The sequence below is a fragment of the Dysidea avara genome, chromosome 15 (genome assembly GCF_963678975.1).
Source record: "Dysidea avara chromosome 15, odDysAvar1.4, whole genome shotgun sequence".
In the NCBI taxonomy this organism is placed as follows: domain Eukaryota; kingdom Metazoa; phylum Porifera; class Demospongiae; order Dictyoceratida; family Dysideidae; genus Dysidea; species Dysidea avara.
In genome coordinates, this window is record NC_089286.1 from 3,241,667 (window position 1) to 3,267,237 (window position 25,571).

Here is a 25,571-nt window from a genome sequence, read left to right on the forward strand (position 1 = left end):
ATTGAGGCTTCTAATTTATATAATGAATTCCTTTTGATTGTGTGGTAATATTACTTTTAAAGAAGCCATAGTTCTTATCATCACTAGAACAAGAAAAGCAATAAATCCAGAAATACAGGTGGGAGACCAAACTACTTTTCATTTGAAGTAATACGTTATTGTAACATTGCACAGTAGTAAATAATGTATTACATTGACCAAGTAACTTGCTCACTCAACACTGATTACCTGTGGCTGATTGTGGTACTTGCTGTGATGGTGTAACTAATACTCGAATGATTGAATCAGATGTTCCTCCATTCAACACAAGTCCTACTCTGAGTATACCAGTTTCCGAACTAGTGTACATAGGCAAGGCAAACTCCACTGATAGTTCTAAATATTGTTCAAAATTATGAGGTAAAAGGATAGAAGGTTAAATAATATACTTACCAGTTGTATCAACAATTGTGACAACAGCTCTAGAGGGTGTGCCAATAGCTACACCATTTGTACCCACTGATGTGATGTTCATGGAGAAAGTCTCAGCAGGTTCCTGATTGTTATCATCAACAATATCTATGCTGAATGGCTGTCTAACAGAGCCAGCAGGAATAGTAACAGTGTAGGATTGCTGGGGACCATAATCACTTGGAGCTACAGACTGATACATTACAAACACATCATAACACATGACATACATACCAGTAGCAGTCATGTCTTGAGCTTGCACCATCACAACTACAGGTGTAGAGAATGCCTGATTCAATGTGAGTGCTGCTGGCAGACGGCCACTGTTTTCATTAACAGAATAAGTGTCTCGTTCTAATCTCACTGCAACTGTAATTGTATACTATGATCAATTGTATTGGTATCCAGATCAGATCACACTTACCAGTAGAGTCTTCAATTATACCGGTTGCCATACTACGAGCATTGTCTACAAATACTCCAGGTAGTGTCTCTCTGATGGAAAGAGTAAAGGATTCATTTCCTTCCAACAAGCTATCCAGTATAACAGGTACTGTCACTCTGGTGTTGGTACTTCCAGCAGCAAATGTTGCAGATAATGGATTAGCCGTAAAGTCACTACCAGCTGTACAGCAGCACCAAATATTATGCATAATATAATTAGATGATTTGTTTACCTGTTGCTGATCCTGGTGTTGACAGTACTGTTACAGCTAATGGCACAGTTGGTCTACCTCCCGTCAACTGAAGCTCAACTTCAATTCCACCAGAACTCTCACTTCCAACATACACAGCATTGGTAAACCCAACACGCAAGTCTACAATGCAAAGAATATAACAAGTTATACACAAAAGTCACATTACCATCATCATCACCGATAGTCACTGTAGTCATGCGACGGCCACCAACTGTTGCCACAGGGGAACTTATTCCAGTAATAGTAAACATAAATGTTTCATCTGGCTCCAGAAAGTCATCATCATTGATAGTGACAGAGAATGGTTGTGTTGTAACACCATCAGGTATATCAATTGTGAACTGTGGACCAGTAGTGCCTGGTACACTATAGTCTGATCCAGCTGTGATTAATGATAAAGTTCAAAAGTTTACTGTATAGCCATATATGGACCACTGTGATACTCAAGGTTTAGTGGATATGTACACTGTTGATTCATTATTGTATATCAATTGTATAACCAGTTGCATGATTTCTACATTTATCCCAACTCCTAAATTTGAAACTTGTTGTGTGGGATGTGATATATAATACTATGATGACTATTGGTAGACTTGAGTGAAACATGCTCTTACACACATCTCACCAGTAGCTGTTCCATCTTGTCTTGTCAGAGTTACTGTAGTTGAGCTTGTAAGTGGTGAATCAAGTACTAACCCCACCATCAGTGGTCCCCTGTTCTCTGAAACTCTATATGTAACTTGCTGAAAGTTTACAGTGACTATGGAAATGGTACTTAATGTCAAGCTGTTACATCTACTAATATTTTACTTGTTGAATCTGTAATAATCCCAGTAGCCCTTCGTCTTCTACCTAAATTAATTCCAGTGGGAGTTGATGGTGGTAAACGTAGTGTTAAATCAAATTGTTCATCTTCCTCCACAATCCCATCTGGAAATACAGGTACACTGACAGTAGCTGAAGTTGCTCCACTAGCAAATGAAGCAGTTAGTACAGCAGTACTGAAGTCATTACCACCTGTTAGTTGAACATGATCAACACATTATCATACTCTACATCATCACCTGTAGCAGATGGTGGGGACTGTTGTGATGGAGTTACAGTGACATCAAATGGAATAGCAGATGTTCCTCCAACCAACTCAATATCAACATCAACAACACCAGACATCTCACTGCCACTATATGATGTCTCGGTGAACCTGACAGTTACCACTATTACGAGATAAGATGATACAAATATTACTAATGTAACACTTTACTTGTTGAATCATCAATTTGTCCTGTAGCAGTAGAACGTGTACCTGCTGTAATTCTTGTATCTGAGAACCTTAATCCAAGGTTAAATGTTTCTGGACCCTCCACGATGCTATCACGTGACACTGGTATTGATATTGTACTACTAGTGGAGCCAGTGGAGAACACAGCAGTGACTGATGATGAGGTAAAGTCATTATCTACAAGAACAACTCCCATCACCATTATTACATGTTGACACATGGTAACGTACTACTGGCTGAAGGTGGTGTAAGGAGAGATGGTACCACTTCTACCCTGATTGGCCGATCAAGACTACCAGATACCAAAGACACAGTAACTGGTATGAATCTTGCTTCTTCACTGCCACTGTACATATCTGTGCTATACTGAACTTGCAGGACTGTTGTTGTATTAATGTAAGAACTGATTGTTCAAACACTACTTAGCATTACCTGTAGTGTCTGTGATGGTCACTTCTGCTCTGTTAACACTGCCAACCGTCAGACCAGCAGTAGTTGATCGTTGAATATTCAAGTCAAACACCTCATTAAATTCCCACACAGAGTCAGACAATGTGTTAACAGTGAAGCTCTGATCAGTTGATCCAGTAGGGAATGTCACAGTGTAGGTCTGTACTCCACTGCTGACTCCATAGTCAGTTCCAGCTATATAAGTGGCATGGAATATAATAACTTTGCATGCAAATAACTTTCAGTGTACATACCAAAAGCACTACGATCCCTACTAGTGACAGTCACAGTGTACTGCTGTAAGGCAGGTCGATTTAAAGTCAAACCTACTGTTACATCACTCCCTTCATTGACCACATAGCTGGGCTGCTGGAATGACACTTGTACTATACAACAGTTAATAATACCAGTAACAATACACTGTACCCAGTACTATACCTGTAGTATCAATAATGTGTCCAATAGCAGTGTTAGTACCCAGTGATACTCCTGGTATTGCAACGGGTAGTGTCAATCTCATGGAGAATGTTTCATTATTATTTTCTATCACATTGTCTTGTCTTATTGGTATGGTTATTGAAGTCCTCTCAGATCCTGGTGCTATCACCCCATCAATTGGAGTAGCCACAAAATCATCTCCAGCTAGCAGATTAGTTGATATTAATCTAGCTAATTATTAGTACACTCACCTCTTGCAGTTTGACCTGACAAGGTGATTGTGAAGCCAACTGGTGTACTGGAAGTTCCTCTTATCAGTTCTACTTCAACTACCATTTGTTGTGAGCTTTCAGTAGCATAATAATCTCTGTCTGAAAATCGTATTGCTATTTCTGCATTAGTAATGTAGTAAAACATTGTGTATGTTATGTAGTACTAACCAGTTGATTCAACTATTGTCACTTCAGCTTCATTAGGAGTACCAACAACAACACCCATTACTAAAGATGTATCAATAGTTACTCTAAACATCTCATCTCCTTCAATCACATCATCATTCAATATTCTTATGTTGAATGACTGCATTGTACTACCAGTTGGAAACTGCACATCATATGTGGTGATACCATTTTGTCCATAGTCAGTACCAACTGTAAACACATGTTAATACAGAGTAACAGACTAGTTGACACTTACGGGTAGCAGTGATGTCACTACTGGACATGTTTACTGTGAAGTCTTGAGGTGCTGGTTGACTAAGACGTAGTGTTATTTGTACTGTATCATCATCCTCATCAACTCTATATGATGTCTCAGCAACAGTTACTATCACTAAAGTGAACAACAGCAAATTAATAATGAATAAACTAGCCTAGCTATAACTTTGTAATGTTACACAACACATCTTATACTGACACAGATAATGTACTATTATAAACAGATTCATTACCAGTTGAGTCAACAATGGTTGCTGTTGCACTATTAGGGCTGCCAACTCTTAAGAAGGAGCTAAAGACTGCTGGTACATTCAAGTTCACAATGAATATTTCACTACGTTCCATGACGCCGTCAAGTATAACTGGAAAAGCTACAGAAGATGTTGAGGAGCCAGCAGCAAATATAGCCGTCAAAGGATTGGACACAAAATCTACACCACCACCTAAATACACACAAACTTAATAAAACAATATTAATGATGGCAAGCTGACCTGTGGCAGATCTTGCAGCAGCTAACACTGTTACATTGACAAAGTCTGGACTAACAAACTCGCCTCCTACTAGTTCCAGTCTTACAATAACTCTCCTTGAAATTTCAGTTCCAGAATATTGTAATTGGGTAAATCTCACAGAAAGATCTAGAGAGCACTAATGGTGTAAGTAAGCATTACAATATCACTCACCAGTGGAATCTTCAATCACTCCTACTGCTGTACTACGACTACCTACGTTAATCCCAGAAGGAGGTGACGATGATAAAGATAATGTTAAATCAAACTGTTCATCTGCCTCCACAATGTTATCTTGAAAGACACGTACACTAACACTAGCTGAAGTTGCTCCACTAGCAAAAGAAGCAGTTTGTGCAGCAGTACTGAAGTCAACACCACCTGTTAGTTGAACATGATCAACACATTATCATGCTCTACATCATCACCTGTAGCAGATGGTGGTGACTGTTGTGATGGAGTAACAGTGACATCAAAAGGAATAGTAGATGTTCCCCCAGTAAGTTCAAGGTCTACTACTATAATTCCATCCCTTTCTGACCCACTGTATGTTGCACTAGTGAACTCCACTTGTAGACCTGAAATCAAATTTAACAATACAGTAATAACAACTCATCCACTGCTCATCATTGTAGTCCTGGACAACCATGGCACTATGGTCACATAAACAAATCATGCTGGTTACTTATTTTATTTTTCATAGAGAGTTGTCAAAATATTGTGACAAGTATAAGAACAAATTAGGAGTTTTAAATTAAAGTAGGGACAGTGTATAGTGCTGCAATAAAAAGTACTGAAACAAGCTAGTACGTAATGTCCAAATACTTTAAAACAATAAGAAGTGAATATCCCTAATGTGCTACACTCAATGCACAGTAGGGATATTCACTTCTTATTGTTTTATTTGTACATTACATACTACTCTGATCCAGCTTGTTTGATTGCTTTTTATTGCAGCACTATACACTGTCCCTACTCTAATTTAAAACTCCTAATGTTTTCTTGTACTTTTTTGTGAAGTTTTTTTGCAAGCTCATGACTACTAAATAGCCTGCTTTTCACAAAACCAGTCACAATATTTAAAAGAGTTGATCATAGCACTATTATACTAGATTATGACTCAACAATAACTAAATTATCAGTGGGTGTGGCTCTACATAAGCCTACAGACAGTAATTTATGTAAGTGGGCGTGGCTCACGAAAGAAGCAGGGCTACGCTATGACGTGTAGTAACACGTCCACGTTTAATTTAGCACATGAGGTCAGACCTGAATAATCTATAAAGCAGGACCTGGATGACCTGACTCAGTTTAACATTGTTACTAAATAAACTACTGTATAAGCAGAAATTTTGGTGAGCTGACTATTTGGCGATTCCTCGATTAATTGCATTTGGTGAAAAATTAATTTGGCAAAATGTGTTAAGCGTAAATGTGCATGTTAGCAAGCCTTTTAGTGACATGGCTCTGTAATCCCTAATCCGATTGGAACCAAATTTGCTAGAGACGTACCTGCCAGTTAAGGGAGTCTACATACCAAATTTGAAGAGAATTGCTCCAGCCATTTCCGAGATACGAGCGAACAAAATTTCGTTAATTTGTTCATTTTTTTCTTCTTCTTTTTGCATACTTCGCAAAATCCACCATAAAACACGAATGTGTGCTCCAATCAGGCTGAAATTTAGCACACTTGAAGGGCTCATTAAGGTGGATCTCAGTACCAACTTTGGTAGGAATCTGATGAACATTCACGGAGTTATGATCGATTATTCGCGTAAAATAAGGTCGAAGGTCTGTCACGCCCACAGGGTAAACCCCTTGAAGGAATGAGCTGAAAATTGTTACGTAGATGGAGTAACCATCATAGGAGTGTCTTTGTTTGGTTTGAAAAGAATCGAGGTAAAGACCATGGAGATATGACACAAAACCCAACCTGTGTCATAATTATGCAATCAATTTTTACGAATAAAAAAACTAGTAGTTTTCACGTCTACCGAGCAAACCGCTAAGAGCAATGAGCTGAAAATCGGTGTGTAGCTGGAATAATCATCATAGAAAGTCCTTGCAGTAGTACAGAAGAATCGAATTACAAACCACTGAGTTATGATTCGAAAGCCAACTACATGTAGAAAATGCGGGATCGAGGTACTCTAATAGAACAGTCACCCTAATAGAGCATTCGGCTACATTTATAACTTACTCCATAAAAGAATTATATTACAAGAATTGACTATTTATACAGGTATAAGGAATTTTAAGTTCGATTAGGGATCATAGAAAAGAAAAGTAATGAAACAGGAGAGGTCTCCTACACCTGCAAATATACCAGTGGACATTTAAACCAAAATCAGTCAATGGATTAGGGATTAAAATAATGTCCACTAGTATATCTGCAGGTGTAGGTGATCCCCTACTTTTCTTTTCTATGATCCCTAATTGAACTTAAAATACCTAATTTTTCCTTATACTGATTTATTTACTTTTTTGTAACATTGTTATGACTAATGAACCCACGCATACTGCATCAAAGGAAAGGATGGTGCCAGAGTTAATGTATTCATCTGAACACAAGTCCCAGCTATCAATTATAGACTTGAAAGTGAAGTGGTTAATACGCTTTGCTTTTAGCTATGTTGAGCTAGTTACACAGTGCTACAAACAATGAACAGTATAAGAAGCACCTCTGCAATCAATCCAGTTACCATGAAAAATATGTATGATTTGTGTGCCCCAACTATCAATTACTGACTCGAAAGTGAATTTGAAGTGGCCATTATGCTTCGCCTTCACCTCTTTTCAGCCTGTTACACAGCATTACAAATGAAGAACAGTATCAGAAGTGCCTCTGCAATCAATCCATTCACCACAGAAAATACAGACAATTCCCATTTACAAACATACGGAAGCTATGTATTGCACTACCACAAATAAACACCTTGGGGTGCATGCTTGGGCAGTCAGAAGAAGGAATGGGACACAAAGGAGGACAAAGGTAAGTCCATGATGCGTGCATTATACATGCCAAAAGGCACATCTCAGGATTAAACAACGTTGAACAGTGAAAAAATCAAGCCTGTAGCCTTAGTTGTTGTCGAGCTACACTTGCCTAAAGGCATCAGGCAGGCAGTTAGTCAGTAGAAAATTCTACTGAAATTTTTTTAAATTCTATAGCTATCTGTTGAAAGCATTTAGAGTCATACTGAAGGCACTTTTGGGTTTGGTTATACCTAACCAATACTGCCAAGGTGCCAGGATGGTATTGTGAAGCTGCATGGTTTTTGAGCAATTTTTTTGGCCAGAGAGACCCAACCTCCATGATCCCTATTATACAGTACCACCATACTGTATGATTAACACTTACTTTCATCATCATTTATAGTCACTGTTGCTCCATTAGGAGTGCCAAGATTAACATTAGTAGGTAACGATCCTGAAACAATAGCCACACGGAACTGTTCAGAAATTTCTAACATGCCATCATCATTTATTGGAATGTTAAATGGACCCCTGGTCTGTTGAGCACTGAATGTAACAGTGTATAGTCCAGAATCATAATCAACACCTCCTCCTGTAATGTTATTACTACTATCAATTTAGTAATAATACTTCACTCACTAGTGGCAGTATCTTGGGTATCTCTAACTTGTACAGTAATATCAGTTGATGATGGGTTACTGAGCACTAGTACAAGTTGTACTGGTCCAGTTCCTTCAGTAACACTATAGGTTGTCTGACTGAATGATACCCTAGTGACTGAAATGTACAGTAAACATTCAAAGTCATTTCCAGTACATATAATAGTGTTAACATACAAAGATGTGGTAATGCCTTAAATAATAATAATACAAAAAGAACACAAATCACTTACTGTCATCATTTTCTATTATGACACTAGCAGTATCAGGTACACCACTAGTGACACCATCGGGTAGTGAGGATTGGTTAATAGTAAGAGTAAAGTCCTCATTAATTTCCACAAGATTTTCATTATTTATTGGAACATTAAATGAAACACTGGTCTGTCCAGCACTAAATGTGACAGTGTATGGTCCAGAATTATAATCAACACCTCCTCCTGTATAATGAAAATGTTACTTAAATGTAGTTTGTTGCCTCACCAACAAAATTAACAGGTTTTTATTACATGAAAAGACTGTACATAACACATGGTTGCAATGTGCTTGTCATAATAGGCCAGGATTTGTTCACTACCATTGTCCAAAATATCTCTTACTTGGTGCTGCTGACCCTCAAATATCCATCAGGTTATTAATCAGAATATAGAAGTTAGCTGGATGGAGTAAATAACAAGAAGTGGTTTCCCACCAGTATCTGAACATGAAATCCATAGAAAGTACTCGCCAACCTGCTACAGGACCTCTCCGTTAGACCAGCCCGCTAAGGTAAACGTTTCATTGCTTTTTTCTCTTCTTGTTGGTATGTATCTATACCAAAACAGCCAACCTGTGAAAAAGGGTACGGCCCTCCAAAAAGGCCTAGGTGAAAAAGTTAAGAAATCAAAGGTGGCTGCCAAGAAATGGCTGCAATGATGCTAATCCCAATCATTTTTATGGTATTAGCATCATTGCAGCCATTTCTTGGCCGCCACCTTAACTTTTTTTCACCATGGACTTTTTGGAGGGCTGCACCATTTTTCACAGTTTGGCTGATTTGGTATAGATATCACTTTTTTTTGTAATTGCAAGTTCCAAAGCCACCAAAGCCAGCCTACGGTTGGCCTTGATACTTCCTACCTTTACTACAGGAATCATCGTGGCTACATGTATATATATAGTCTGTTTGTGTTCACCTGAACCCTCATTTCTTGTTAATAACTCTTGTTACCCAGGATAGGGGAGCCTATATTCCACGGAATACGGAATAGTAGAATTACGGGATAAGTGAAAATCACATTCTAAATTATTTTGTTATTGTTTATAGCCTCTATAACACTTTAATATACATTCCTCACCTCGTAGAGAACACAATCACAATGGCACCGATCCTCGGGGTGATCTTTAAATAGGATACGCACAAAGATAGTCACTCTAGAACAATCTAACTAAGCTAAACTACAGTTAAATACACTTCACTACATAATCGCTAGAAAACTAGAAGTTCTTTGTGCCATACTTGCTCCATACCAGCTGTCACACACGAGCAGGTAGCTAATAGTTTAGTACAAAACAATCCACCCCCTAGGTAGCTACCCTGCATGCATGGAATAATCTGACCTTTCTTATAACTCTGTTACCATTTCCTAAAGTGTTTCAAATAAATTTGGAGAATAATACTGCTTTCAGCTCCCAACATCAGAGCTCCAACCTCGGCTCTAACACTTCATATATATAACTCTAATAAATTTGGGCAGTTACTCGTGTGTGACAGCTGGTATGAGTAAGTATAGCACAAAGAACTTCTAGTTTTCTAGTGATTGTGTAGTGAAGTGTATTTGATGGTAGTTTAGCTTAGTTAGATTGTTCTAGAGTGAATATCTTTGTACATATACTATTTAAGATCGCCCCGAGGATCAGTGCCATCGTGATTGTGTTCTCTACGGGGTGAGGAATGTATATTAAAATGTTATAGAGGCTATAGGCTATAAACAATAACAAAATATTTAGAATGTGATTTTCGCTTATTCCGTAATTCTGCTATTCCGCTATTCCGTATTCCACGGAATACAGGCTCCCCCAGGACAGCCGCCAAACATTTAATAGTGCTGTGAAGCCCTTTAAATTCCAGAACTGTATCAAAAAAGCACTTTGATGTAATACGGGCAAGAAAAAGTGAGTTATCAGGCTTTAAAATATCCCATACATTTAGTACAGGCAATTCAGGCAAACATGTTTACAACTTGAAAGAAAGCATGCTACAAAACCATTGGGAGTGAACACATGTTTACTTCTTTGATATTACTATAGGCTGAGGTGAACGTGTACTGACTATAGCTACGAAGAAAATAAGACAACTATTGAAGGCCCATATATAGCTGGACAGATTTGACTCAAATTAGGAATAGGAGGTGCCATACCCTAAGGACGTTTCCACAGCAGAAATGGTTAATTACCATTTAAGCACTATTGAGCTATGGATACACAAACAGCATTTTCTTTGTTTTGTCAATAAGTATGTTGCCCGCCCACCCACCCACACTGGAATACGACACACTTGATATAGGCTATTTTAATATCTTTGTAGTACTCTAATAAAGCACACATTTTTTCTGAGAACTTCAATACAATATATATGGAATGTCTAGAATTTCCATCTATGAGTTATCTCATTCCAATGTACTAAACCAGAACTTTCATTTATAAGGTAGAAATTAAGTGAGGTGAGCAATTAACAGCAGTGGCAGAGTAGTAAAGGGCTTGGGTATATAGGTGTTGAAGTTACTGGTTCGAAACCTGGAGAATATTTTCCAACATTTTTTGCACACATTTCTTACTTCTCAGTGACTGTTCTATTAGAATATCTTGATCACACTTTTTACACATGTTTGGTTTTGCTTTATATCTCCTTAGCTAATGCTCTCAGTACTTTCAAACCACAAAATGTTTGCACTATGATAGTAATTTCATGTACAGACTGATTTCAAGCTATTCTGTCAAGCGGATTACCCTATAGCATGACAACAAATCGCTTTAAAATCATGCGTAATTCAATTGTTCTTAGACCAATCTGTGCAAAAAATTGGGCTGTAAATATGTTGCATTATACTCTTACTACCCTCCAAATTTGAAGTCAATCTACCAAAGCATGTGCGAGTTATAGTGAATGCAGCACAAAGAAGAAAAAATAAAGAAGATGAAGAAAAATACAAAGAAAATAAGACAAATTTTGAAGGCGCATGTCTCAGTGATTGTGGTATGAACAGACTTCATGCATACACATGATTCTAATGATGTAATGTATGTAATGTAACACATACTGGTTGTACCGGTTTACGCGGCATAATTGTGTGATAATCTAATCAATAGTTGTTGTATAATCCGACATGGTGTCAGAAGTGTAACGAAATATGGCCTCATATCAGTTTCCGCCTCCTGAAACTTTTAACTTTCAATGTCCAGATGAATTGTCAAAGTGGAAACGGCGCTTTGAGTGCTTTCGAAATGCGTCAGGCCTCGTCAAGGAAGACGAAGTGCAACACGTCAGCGCCCTATTGTACTGTATGGAAGAACCAGCGGACGATGTACTCACCTCTACTAAGATTTCTACCAAAGACAGACAGAAATACGCCTCTGTTGTGGGGAAATTTGACGACTACTTTAAAGTGCGTCGTAATGTTATATTGGAAAGAGCTAGATTCAACCGACGAAATCAGCTCCCTGGTGAGTCCGCTGAGCAATACATTACAACCTTATACAGCTTAGTTTCAACATGTGAATATGGAGGACTCACGGATCAATTACTGCGTGACAGGCTAGTCGTGGGTATAAGGGACACTGCACTGTCTGAGCGCCTTCAAATGGACGCTGAATTGGACCTCGAAAAGGCCAAGAAGATGATTCGTCAGAGAGAGGCGGTAAAAGACCACCATCAGCTACTACAGGATGGTAAGCGGAGTCACGTGGATGAAGCGAGAAAGAAATCACTAAGTGGTAAGAAGACTGGCACCCACAACCCAGCCCAAGGTGGAGGCAAGACTCAACCTGATCGACAACCCTGCAAACGGTGTGGAAAGCACCATAGCTCTACTGAGAAGTGTCTAGCACACAATGCTACGTGTTACAAGTGTCAACGCAAGGGCCACTTCAGCTCACAATGCTTGACAAAGTCTGCTCCAACTGATGAACTAACTACTGAGACTGTTAATGTTGACCAATTCCTGGGAGTAGTGAGCAGTAACACAGATTCAGCGTGGCTTATCACAGTGCAGTTAGAGGACAAGGGAGTCACATTTAAGCTGGACACAGGTGCTGAGGTTACGGCTATCTCTGAGGAAGCTTACTACTCCCTCAAAAGAGTCACTTTACAGCAAGCTTGCAAGTCACTTTTTGGACCAACCCACAATGCCATACAAGTGTTGGGACAGTTTCAAGGCAAACTGCGAGTTGGAGACAGAACTTCAACAGAAACAGTTTTTGTGATTCGTGGTCTCAGAAACAATTTGCTGGGTCTACCAGCTATTAAGTCCCTTCAACTTGTGTGCAGAGTTGACACAGTGTGTAGTGAGCAGGAGATCCAACAGAGGTTTCCTAAAGTTTTCAGTGGGTTAGGAACACTGGGAGAACCGTATGTGATTAAGTTGAAAGCTGATGCTAAGCCATATGCCTTGATTACTGCAAAGAACGTCCCAATACCATTACGTGATAAAGTACGTGATGAGCTGGAGAGAATGGAATCCATTGGGGTGATTGCCAAGGTCACAGCACCAACCCAGTAGTGCGCAGGTATGGTAGTTGTACCGAAGAGTACAGGGGCAGTCAGAATATGTGTTGATCTCAGACCTCTTAATGAGAATGTATTAAGAGAGCTCCACCCCGTCCCCACAGTAGATGAGACATTAGCTCAATTGTCAGGTGCTAACATATTTAGCAAAGTTGACGCAAATAGTGGTTTCTGGCAGATTCCACTGTCAGAGGAGTCACAGCATTACACCACTTTCATATCTCCCTTTGGTCGTTATTGTTTTAGGAAGTTACCATTCAGAATTTCTAGTGCACCAGAGTTGTTCCAGCGAAGAATCAGCACAGTCCTACAAGGTCTAGATGGTGTTTTATGTCATATGGATGATGTACTTATCTTTGGAGCCACTCAAGCAGAGCATGACCACCATCTGACAGCAGCTCTCAGCCGACTGGAGGAAGCTGGAGTCACTCTCAACCCCAGTAAGTGCAAATTTGGCTGTAGTTGTGTTAGTTTCCTAGGCCACATTGTTGACAAGTCCGGGATTCGAGCAGATCCCAGTAAGACGTCTGCTATTCTCCAGATGGAACCTCCCAAAAATGTGCCTGAGTTGAGAAGGTTCCTAGGCATGGCCAACCAGCTAGGAAAGTTTTCCCCGCACTTAGCTGAAATTAGTCAGCCACTAAGAGAGTTATTGAGCACAAGACGGTCATGGACCTGGGGACCGGATCAGCAAGCAGCCTTCACACAAGTTCAGAAGGAGTTGTCTCAGCCAACAGTGTTAGCCCTATATGATCCCAAGGCACCCACCAAGGTGTCTGCAGACGCATCGTCTTTCGGACTAGGGGCAGTCCTCCTTCAGCAGTTTGATGACCAGTGGAAACCAGTAGCCTATGCATCTCGGTCAATGACAGAGACTGAACGCCGATACGCCCAAATCGAGAAAGAGGCATTGGCTACCACCTGGGCATGTGAAAGGTTCTCAAACTACATACTAGGAAGAGAGTTTCAAATTGAGTCCGATCATAAACCCTTTATTCCGTTACTAACGTCCAAGGCACTTGACAACTTGCCACCGAGAGTGTTAAGGTTTCGATTACAATTGGCAAGATTTAATTTCACTGCTATTCATGTGCCGGGCAAACTTCTCTTTACAGCTGATGCCCTTTCCAGAGCACCAGTAATGGCAACTAGTGTTGACATTGATTCTATGGCACTACAACAAGAAGTAGAAAGCTTTATAGAGAGTGTCACTTCAACTTTACCAGCAACTCAAAAGAGACTGGAAGAGTACAAACAGTCACAGACCCAAGATGCTACCTGTTCCCAAGTACTTAAGTACTGCCAAACTAATTGGCCAGAGAGAGGACAAGTGTCAGGTGACCTGGTTCCATATTGGAAAGTCAGAGCTTCACTCTCAGTTTGTAACAATTTATTATTGTACAATGACCGTATTGTTGTTCCCCTCTTGTTACAGAATGAGACACTGCAACAGCTCCATGAGGGACACCAGGGGATACAGCGGTGCAAGCTGAGAGCAAAGACATCTGTGTGGTGGCCAGGTATCTCTAGACAAATGGAACAGATGATTCAGAATTGTCATACCTGTGCTAAAGAGGTGAACTACCGTAAGGAACCCCTAATGTCAACTGAGTTACCTGAATTTCCCTGGCAAGTAGTAGGTTCTGATTTATTTGAGTTGAGAGGTGTTCACTACTTATTAATTGTCGACTATTTTTCACGGTTCCCAGAAGTAGTTAAGATGTCAACCACCGCATCGACTGCCATCATAGCAGCGATGAAGTCAATATTTTCAAGACATGGCTTCCCTGAAGTATTGCATAGTGACAATGGCCCTCAATATGCTTCATTGGAAATGGCTGAATTTCTCTCTAGCAATAACATCCAACATGCTACCAGTAGTCCTCATTACCCCCAGAGTAATGGCATGGCGGAGAGGTTTGTACAGACAGTGAAACGACTACTGAAACAATGTGAAGACTTGAACCTAGCCCTACTCACTTATCGAGCAACACCTTTACCTTGGTGTAACCGTAGTCCTGCCGAACTGTTGATGGGGAGGTGTATCAGAACAAGCTTGCCCCAGACTGACAAACAGCTCACTCCGCAATGGCCTTACCTTGAAGAGTTTCGAAAGAGTGACCAAGCACTCAAGATGCGACAGAAGAAAGACTTTGACCGTCACCACCGTGTACATGAACTGCCAGACATTCCTGACAATACTAATGTGTGGGTCACCTCAGGAGAGACCCCAATACAAGGACAAGTACAGTCCTCGGCTGGTGCTCCGAGATCTTATATTGTGAAGACACCAACTGGCAGTGTCAGACGGAATAGAAGTCAATTGAGAGCTGTACCTGATGTACCACATCTCACAATGACTGAGTCTATAACTCCAGAACCTAATAGAGTCATGACTCGTATACGGACTGGTACACAGATTCATCCTCCTGATCGTTTGAACCTGTGAGGGGAGATGTGGTATGAACAGACTTCATGCATACACATGATTCTAATGATGTAATGTATGTGATGTAACACATACTGGTTGTACTGGTTTACGCGGGATAATTGTGTGATAATCTAATCAATAGTTGTTGTATAATCCGACAGTGATAACTGGGAAGTCAAATTTAGAATAGGAAGTGCTCTACCTTAAGGTTACGGAATAGTTTAAAATGCGTGGGCGGAACAAATTACAAAACCTGCTTTAAACTAAGTGGGAATAAATAATTTCAACAACTGTGTTGTGTTAGCAATACAACTAATTGTGCTTGTTTGTTTTTACTACAGAACAACGACTGTTCTTGGGTGTGTGGTCTACAATAGAGCGATGTTTTATAAAAACGCGCCGCCAAAAACCAGACTAACACATTACTGAATCCTTATAATTTCAACACAAGTGGCTAAACAACTAAAATATCTAGGTCCTGTGGAAGCGATTTTTTAAGTTACTGGTAGTATAGACGTTTTATTGAACTTTCAGTAGTTTTTTCGAGTGAAACAAGCTCTTTGAAGGCTTGTATCTGAGTCACTGGGGAGAAACACACCAAAAACGCTTCCACAGGACCTAATAAATTTATTATACAGTATCGCTATGCCCCAGAAAAGCCAATAGAGCCTACAGCTTTTGCTGTATTTGGCAGCGGAAAAACATGGTAGTGACAGCTGGAGCTGAGCGATGTACGGGCTGGCTTACTTGTGTTACTACAACAAATAGTAATGTTCCACCTGCCTCAAACTACACTGTAGCTACATAAAAACATTAAATATGAAGAGCTTCACCTTCATTTAAAACTTTTCACGCTGCTAGACTGGTTTTATGGGCTTCTCAAAAGGTATCGATAGGCATTCAAAATTTTGAATGATTGCCCGTGACTATACCGTAACCTTAAGGGAGTTTCCACAGCAAAATTGATTAATTTGTCGTTCAGGAACTATTTGAGCTATGAATACAACAGCAGTTTTCTTGGTTTCTGTAAAATACACACTTGTTTGTCACGCATCCACACTAGCTGTATTTGGCCGCACAACATGCTATCATGTGTCCTAATCACCTGAAGGCATGCTACCATAGGCAGTAGCACAACCATGGCACCATTTACCACCACACACTATTGATAACTCGTATCAACTGACAGCAGCGTCTTTAAATGCCTTATAACATTATGATAGAGAAATATTGGCACTTGTAATGCTCAAGCCTCTGTTACTCTAATAACATAAATTGATAACGTACACAATGTACATGAATACACAAGTAACCAGACTAGACCAGTGTAGTTATGTACAGATATACAACTTTCAGTACAAAGTATATTGAAGTCACTTAGTTTTGAGTTACTACACAAAAGCACTTTCTTATGATTACGTTTTAAATTATATTTCTTAAATATTTTTTGTATGTTATTGAATTGTTTTATGTGTGCAAGAATGTGTTTGTCTAATGTTTGTATATGGCTGTATAAATTTCCTGTGCATACATGCAGCTGTATGTTGTATATGTATATACTTTCTGTATGTATGTGTTCCAGTGTGAAAGAATGGCTAGTGGAGTTGGAACCAACAATCAATCAATATGTGGTTTATTGATAGTTCAAATAATTGTTCATTGTGTATTAGCAACTGTTTATAAGCTCTTGGTAGAAACTAGGTGCACATTGCTGAACAGATAGCATTTATTCAGTATTTCTGATCGTTGCATCTAAATATTTGGAACTTTGTTGTGAGTAATATATCCCCCTCACCACCGAATTTGTAGAGCCTCCAATCTACTGCTTCTAAACTGCTGTAAATTACACACCATATCATATAATCCTATAAACCATATATCAAATTACTCGTGTAGAACAAGGAATTCGATTATCAAGTTGCTGTTTACACAAGAGCAACCACAAAGCTATTATATAACTTTAAAGTGCAAACATTGATCTTAGTGAAACCTTTACAGGCTAGCACTGTTTATGATAATACAATAAACATTGCTAACCTGTTTACAGTTGAAGCGATTATCTCTAAGTCTAGTTTTCCAGCATTTGGCAAAGTGTGCATGTGTATACAGACACGAGGTCACTGTTTTGAGGCTTACAAAAGTAGCAACACACCACTCCAACCTATATAATCCTCTCCTACTGTTTCTCTTTATTAGTAGTGCCATTATTGCTTCAAAGAATTGTCTACAATGCTTGTTATCGACATTCTGAAAGTACATGAGTGCATCATCTAACTATGCAATAGTGCACGAGAGACTAGTTATCCCTGTTCCCATTCACTTAAGGGCGTGCCCACTACAGAATAACCGCAGAAGCTACTAAAACACTCGACTGAAGTTACAGAACATTTACAATTTGATGCTATGGGCGGTGATATATCGAAACTGCCATACGGTAGTTGTGGAGGTGAGAGGGTTAATTAAAAGTCTACAATTATTGTTGCAACCAAATATTAGAGTGTTTGAGCAACTGCACTGTTTGTTATGGCTGAACACTGTAACATTGTAATGGCTGAACATTTGTAAATGGTTGTTGTAACTGATCATGAATGTTTGTATTATTTGTTATTAATGTTTGTAATGTTACTCATGACTAAATGTTTGTAAAGTGCATGGTGTGACCAGCTGAGTGACAACCCAACTAGTTTGTAGTTGTCTCAAACTTTAGAGAGAAAACCCAATGTGGTGTTAAAGTTTCTGGTGAGTCTACGTTTGGAGTTACAGCAGTAGACAGCAAGAAGAGCAAAACAATTGATTTGTATAGTGCTATATAATATGGAAAGTAAATCTAAAACAAAACAGCCAAGCTGTAAAATAAGAGTGTGGTCCCCAAAGAGGCCAGGTGAAAAAAGATGTGAATTCCAAGGTAGCAGCCAAGAAATAGCTGTGATGGTAGGTTAATGGCAAAAATTTTAATTACAACAATTCAGGTGAATTTGCGTTGCCTCCTCCACTAGGATTTGGCACCAAATTCACCTGAATTGTCGTAATTAAAATTTTTGCTATTAACCTACCATCACAGCCATTTCTTGGCCGCCACCTTGGAATTCACATCTTTTTTCACCTTAGCCTTTTTGGGGGCTGCATTCTTTTCTTACAGCTTGGCTGTTTTGGTTTAGATATCACTTCTTTTTGCATTGCAAGCCACAAAGCTGGCCATAAACTGGCTTTGGTGCTTCCTTTTAACTTATTGTTTTTCTTTACTGCAGGAATTGTGGAACAAAGGAAGTAATTGTGTGTATAGCTTTTCTCTGATTAAACATTTGTACATTTAACACTGAATGATTATCACATACTGTAGTTAATAAGGTGACTTCTAACATCACTGAACTGTAGCTGAAACTCTCATTGTTTGTAGCTAAACTCTTTTCAGGGTGATTTGTTTCTAGCTGAACTCTCTACAGGGTGATTTGTTTGCAGCTAAACTCTCTACATGGTGGTTTCTTTGCAGCTGAACTCCCCACAAAGTGACTTGTTCTAACTAAACTCTCTACAGGGTGGCTGAACTCTCTACAGGGTGACTTGTTTCTAGCTGATCTCTGGATGACTTGTTTCTAGCTGATCCCTCTACACAGTTACTTAATTGTTTCTAGCTGAACTCTCTATAGGGTTATCTGTTTGTAATGGAACTCTCTACAGGATGGTTTCTTTGTAGCAGATCTCTCTATAGGGTGACCTGTAGCTAGTTGTTCTCTCTACAGGGTGAACTTGTTTCTGGCTGAACTCTCTACAGATGATTTGTTTGCAGCTGAACTCTCTACATGATGGTTTCTTTGTAGTTGAACTCTCTACAAGGTGACTTCTTCTAGCTGATCTCTCTACAGGGTGAATTGTTTGTAGCTGAACACTCTACAGGGTGATTTGTTTGCAGCTGAACTCTTTATATGATGGTTTCTTTGTAGCTGAACTCTCTACAATAGGGACCCACCGATTATGCTTAAATTTATGCTCAATACTTACCTATTATGCTCAAATTATGCCCAATTATTTATGCCTCAGTTCTCATGCTCTGCTAATAATTTCCAGTTTATGGATAAATAATAAGTGGCTGAAGCACAAACTTATTTTCCAAAATGCATATCACAGAAAAGATTGATATACTCTAATAGAACAGTCAGCTATGTGAATGTTCTATTAGAGTTACTGACTGTTCTATTAGAGTATATCAATCTTTCTGTGATAGTTATTAAATTTTTGATAAGCAAGAATTCATGCTATTATTAATTCTGCCTATTATACTAGCATTATGCTCAATGCTTTCAAACACCTATTATGCTCATAATTATGCCAGCATAATCAGCAGGTCCCTACTCTACAAGGTAACTTCTAGCTGATCTCTCTACAGGGTGACTTGTTTGTAGCTGAACTATCTGCAGGGTGATTTATTTGTAGGGTGATCCCTCTAGCTGATCTATCTACAGGAAGACTTTTTCTAGCTGATCTCTCTACAGGGAAAATTGTTTCTAGTTGAACCCTCTACAGGGTGATCTGTTCGTAGCTGAACTCTCTACAGGGTGATTTGTTTGCAACTGAACTCTCTATAAGGTGACGTCTGTGAACTCTCCAGCTACACAGTGACTTGTCTGTACTACAGAGTGACTCGTTTGTAACTGAACTCTCTACAGAGTGACTTACTTGTAGCTGAACATTGTATAAATTAACTTATTTGTAGCTGATCTAGATGAACTCTCTATACTGGGTAGCTTTTGTGTAGCTGAACTCTTTATACAGCGATTGTTTGTAGCTGAATTCTCTACAGAGTGACTTGTTGTAGCTGAATTCTCTACAGGGTGGCTTGTTTATAGCTGAACTCTCTTCAGTGTGACTTGTAATCTTTTGAATCTGTATAGCGACATATTTGTAGCTGAACTCTCTACAGGGTGACTTTCTTGTGGCTGAATTGTCTATAAAATTAACTGTTTGTAGCTGAACTCCCTACAGAATAACTTGCAATGAAGAGAGTTCAGCTAATTCTATAGTGGAGTTCAGCTAATTCTATAGTGGAGTTCAGCTAATTCTATAGTGGAGTTCAGCTAATTCTATAGTGGAGTATGTCATAAACGTAGCTGAATGCTCTATTAGGGTGACTGTTCTATTAGAGTATCTCGATCTCGCATTTGCTACACGTAGTTGGCTTTGGAATCATAACTCAGTGGTTTATAATCCGATTTTTCTGTACTACTGCAAGGACTTTTTATGATAATTATTCCAGATACACACCGATTTTCAGCTCATTGCTCTAAACGGTTTGCCTGGTAGGCGTGAAAACTAATGGTTTTATTATTCATAAAAATCAATCGCGTAATTGTGACACAGGTTGGGTTTTATCTCGATGGCCTTTAACTGGATTTGTTTCAAACCACAAAAAGGCACTCCTACGATGATTACTCCATCTACATAGCAATTTTCAACTCATTCCTCTAAGGGGTTTACTCTGTGGGCGTGACAGATCTTCGACCTTCGTGAATGTTCATCGGATTTCTACCAAACTTGGTATTGAGATTCGCCATAATGAGCCCTTTAAGTGTGCCAAATTTCAGCTCGACTGGAGCATGCATTCGTGTTTTATGGCAGAGCTTGCAAAGTGTGCAAAAAGAAGAAGAAAAAAAAATGAAGAAAAAACTTAAAACTTTGGCAACTTGTACCTCGGAAATGGCTGGAGCGATTTTCTTTAAATTTGGAATGTGGACTCCCCTACCTAGCCGGCACGTCTGTAATAAATTTAGTTTCAATCGGATGAGGGACCACGGAGCTACAAAGGTGTGAAAACCACTTTTATTTTTGTTCCTGTTAATATACTCACGGTGTGCTGTGCCGGCTTCTTGGGCTGCACGACACACTACCGTGTGTCTTGATTACACGTGCTGTCATGCATTAGCGCAACAGGCTGCGGCATTGGTCTTACGTCATTGTGCTCACCATGAACTGTTGCATTCAAAAAAAGTACAGGGTCTGGCCTATATCCATCCATGCGATCAAGCAAGAAGGTTGCTCAAGTTTTGAAACAACAATGAGCATTATACGGAAATAACAACAAACACACATAATACCCATTTGCTTCATGGTACAGAAATGAAACAAAGATATTCTCACTCAGGGCAAATCCAGCGGTGTTTACTTTCACTGTTTACTGAAGCAATTAAAATGTGTGTAAAATTATTTTGTAGCATGCATTTTTTATCCCATAATGTATTTCAGTGGTATTTATCTCAAAAAAAGAATTATGCAGACTAGTTGAGTATATACACCTAATGAGACACAATAAAACTATCACTGTTTGATAATGCTGTAATGTACCTACCAAGATTCATTTAATACAAGTACACGAAAAAATTTGGAATTTTAAGCTAGAGTAGGGACCATAGGACATCGATAAAAAGTACTGAAACAAGTTGGAGTAGTCCATAATATTAAATCACAGTGAAACAATAAGAAGTGTTATATCCCTACTGTGCTCAAGATACCATAACGGAAATGCACAGTAGGGATATAACACTTCTTATTGTTTTACTGTGATTTAATATCGTGCACTACTCCAACTTGTTTCAGTACTTTTTATCGATGTGTTATGGTCCCTACTCTAGTTTAAAATTCCAAATTTTTTCGTGTACTTGTTTGTTAACGTTTTTGTAAATAATTTTATTATGACTGGTGAGAACCCACACATACCACATCTGCAATGGCACCGCACACCCCTGCACCCCAGCTATATCAATTATCGTCTGAAAAGTAAAGTATCCATTATGCTTCGTTGTCAGCTATGTTCAACCCGTTACACAGCATTTCAACTCAAGAACTTTCCTGGAAGCACCTCTACAATCTACACATACCAAAAGAAATGGTACCACACCCCAATTTTATTAATTATCATCTGAAAAGTGAAGTATCCATTACGTTTCGCTGTCGGCTATGTTCAACCTGTTACACAGCAATACAAATCAAGAACTGTTTGAAAAGCACCTCTGCAATCAAAATAGCCACTATGAAAAATACGAACAATTTCCGTTACGCGAAGGGAAGCCATCACATGCTCGCACCAATCGATACCTTTCCCTGTCAGCAAAGATGAATGGGACACAAAGGAGGACACTGGTAAGTCCATGAAGAATGCATTGTACGTACTGCGGTATGCCAAAAGGCACCTGTCGGGCCAAAGTGACGTTGAACAGTGAAACAATCAAGCTCGTAGCCTTAGCTGCTATTGAGTTACGCGTGTCTGAAGGCATCAGTCAGTCAGTTACTTACTTACTCAGTCAGTCAGTAGAAAATTCTGATGAAAAAAATTTTTTTTTAATTCCGTAACAACTTGCAGAAAGCGTTTCGGGTCAACCTGAAAGCTTGTTTGGGCTTAGTTTTACCTCACCAATACTGCCTCATCGTCGTAAGGGAAAATTGAGGCTGGTTTTTGGGTGATACTATTTTGTGGGCCACGCCTACTCCTTTGTGGTCCCTACTATACAGTTACTATTGTACTGTACGATAAGAACATTTTGGAGGAAACACTGTAACCTATCTGTAGCTTATAACTTTGCCTAAACACTATTCATATCATTTACAATTCCGTGATAGAGTTGTAATTACTGTAGTACATGCTCACCAGTAGCAGATCCATCAGTACTGAACACTTGTACAGTGATAGGAGTTGCTGATGGGTTACTGAGAACTAGTCTAAGTTCTGCTGATCCAGCACTTTCATCAACTCTGTATGGTGTTGACTGACTGAAGGTAACAGTAGGTGCTATAGAAACCAGACACAGTAACAATGAATTGTTTATGACATTTTATCATATAATGGTGTGTCAATTAGCAGTGCAATTGTAATAAGTATTTCTAACCACTAATTAATGTTGCAGCACAAAATACTCATGAGTCATTTATTTTATTGACCGGCTGTTGTTAACTCACAATCGTTATCTATAATTGTTTCATCAAGACGACTACGCATTGTATCTAACACAACTCTGCTAGGCAGTGAAGATGGATCAATTATGAGACTGAATGTTTCATTTCCTTCAAATATGTCATCATTGTTTATAGCAACATTAAATGAGACTAAAGTGTCTCCAGCAGTGAACGTGACATTGTATGGTCCAGAATCATAATCAACACCTTCTCCTGTAATATGGTGGTAACAAAATAAAACAACGAACAAAATTATTCACCAGTGGCTGTGCCATCAACACTGTTCACTGTCACAGTAAAATCAGTTGATAGTGGGTTAGTGATGTTCAGTTCAATCACTGCGACTTCATCAACCTCAGGATCACATATTGACCTTAACACAAATCCTATGGAAACCACTAAGAAAACAAGAAAATGAGGTTCATAGATAATGATCTTGTTAATATTAAATTTAACCACAACAAAGGATTTAATATGGTGCTGTTGGAAAATACCCATACAAGTAGCAAAACTACAAGTATTTTTCAGCCTAATAACAAATACTGTTTCATCTGTATTAAAATTGAGCTGGTGATGACTTGTAATACAGCTAACATTGACAAAAAAATCGACCTAACACAGAAGCATAACCTTGGATGCTACATGGTCTTGAAGGGCAATGTAAACTCCATTATAATAGACCTGTTGAGATACTTTGCTCTGAAATAAAGAATTACATGTACCCATGTGGCCAATTTCATCTGCCAGAAAACAAGGAACAGTAACTGTTAGTCCTACTCTGTGTTAGTGTTATCTTGGTGTTGACTTAAGTAGTCAAATTTATAAAACCTGGCATGGTCATGGTAACTTTACACTATAACTGTATGTAATTCAATATTAACCCACACCCTAATTTTAGCAAGTAGACAAGCTGTTTATTGTAAGGTTCATGAATAGTATATGCAGTTGGTATATTCTGACCATTAAATTTTTTACTACACTTTTTCATACAGATGATAAAGTGTTGTGTCTCTGTATTAGTTACAATGACAATTCACCAGTATCATCAGGAATGATGCCAATTGCTGTTGTGATACTTCCTGGAACAACATCTCCTCTCAGAGAAAATGGAATGGTGAAGCTAAGATCAAATGTTTCCAACTGTTCTGCAATATTGTCCATAGTAACTGGTACATTAATTGTAGTAGTAGTGGCTCCAGCAGTGAAGGTGGCAGTGATAGGAGTAGAAGTATAGTCCACTCCATTACCTGATCAGTCAACACTAACTAACTAGTCAGTCTAGGACACACATTTCTTACCCTCAGCAGATAATGGTGTCTGGTCAGATGGTGTCACAATAATTGAAATGGGATTAGCTGAAGTACCTCCTCCCAACAACAAGGTTACAGGAACTATACCAGATGATTCTGAGCCAGTGAACATGTTCTGGGAAAACTGCACTGTCAGCACTATAGCATGAGTGTCAACAACTCCATGTAAACACATTTTACACAAGAAGAATAAAACATTCTACAATATACAAAAGCATTGGTTTTATACAAGTTGATATAAGGGTAAACCATGAACTATTATTACGTAAATTATGGCACATAAAAGTCTCCAAATTTGTCCCAAGCATTCATGATACCATCTTGAAACTGTAATCACGAGGGTGAGGTGAAGTTACATGGTTATACTGTATTTACAGAATGGTCATGAATATTACAGATATGTAATCCTCTGGTGATTATTATTCAATGTGTAGAAGCAAAATGATTTATGATGAGAACAAACATAGGATTTCAAAATTGGTCAGTGAAGAAATCAAACCTGTAGTGTTAAATAGTTAAATATCGTTGGCTTGAGGCATCAGTTAGTTAGTCAGTAGAAAGTTGAGAAGAATGAAAATTCCAACTGAAGTTTCTGAAAGCAATTTGGGTTGTTCCAGGTGCTCATAAATTCCACAACATGCAAATGGACTTTGTGGCCATTGAAATAAGATTGGGAAATGGACAATAATACTTTTACTTTGCAATGATTATGGACTCCTATTTGTTCTGGGCTTAATCAGTGCTGCCAAGTTGTTGTGAATAAAACGTAAGAATGGTTTGAATTGATTATTTGTTGCAGGAGAGTACAAATCCGGCATAGCCATACTTTTGGTGATGCCAGGGCCTAGTTATAAGCTGAAGATCCAAAAAAAGGTAACAACTATACCTACTAACAATATCTCCCCTCCACCAACTATACCTCCTTATTAATTTTGTAACTAGACATGTAGC

General features: G+C 38.8%; 1 protein-coding gene across 1 annotated transcript in view; it reads right to left on the bottom strand.

The window, feature by feature from the left end:
- LOC136245130 (adhesion G-protein coupled receptor V1-like) overlaps positions 1-25,571 on the bottom strand; it is an 82,491-nt gene that overhangs the window by 11,945 nt on the left and 44,975 nt on the right. The window contains exons 42-70 of the mRNA XM_066036638.1: positions 24,609-24,758; positions 24,348-24,557; positions 23,571-23,708; positions 23,314-23,523; positions 23,006-23,146; positions 8,410-8,616; positions 8,157-8,294; positions 7,903-8,109; positions 4,970-5,119; positions 4,716-4,922; positions 4,524-4,670; positions 4,265-4,474; positions 4,012-4,146; positions 3,756-3,965; positions 3,567-3,707; positions 3,316-3,519; positions 3,132-3,263; positions 2,860-3,072; positions 2,658-2,807; positions 2,410-2,604; positions 2,213-2,362; positions 1,959-2,165; positions 1,774-1,908; positions 1,315-1,530; positions 1,128-1,268; positions 875-1,075; positions 685-819; positions 433-636; positions 229-375 (exon numbers count right to left, since the gene is read on the bottom strand). Of these exons, the coding sequence (XP_065892710.1) occupies positions 229-375; positions 433-636; positions 685-819; positions 875-1,075; positions 1,128-1,268; positions 1,315-1,530; positions 1,774-1,908; positions 1,959-2,165; positions 2,213-2,362; positions 2,410-2,604; positions 2,658-2,807; positions 2,860-3,072; positions 3,132-3,263; positions 3,316-3,519; positions 3,567-3,707; positions 3,756-3,965; positions 4,012-4,146; positions 4,265-4,474; positions 4,524-4,670; positions 4,716-4,922; positions 4,970-5,119; positions 7,903-8,109; positions 8,157-8,294; positions 8,410-8,616; positions 23,006-23,146; positions 23,314-23,523; positions 23,571-23,708; positions 24,348-24,557; positions 24,609-24,758 (5,031 nt within the window). The remainder of the gene's footprint in view (positions 1-228; positions 376-432; positions 637-684; positions 820-874; positions 1,076-1,127; positions 1,269-1,314; positions 1,531-1,773; positions 1,909-1,958; positions 2,166-2,212; positions 2,363-2,409; positions 2,605-2,657; positions 2,808-2,859; positions 3,073-3,131; positions 3,264-3,315; positions 3,520-3,566; positions 3,708-3,755; positions 3,966-4,011; positions 4,147-4,264; positions 4,475-4,523; positions 4,671-4,715; positions 4,923-4,969; positions 5,120-7,902; positions 8,110-8,156; positions 8,295-8,409; positions 8,617-23,005; positions 23,147-23,313; positions 23,524-23,570; positions 23,709-24,347; positions 24,558-24,608; positions 24,759-25,571) is intronic.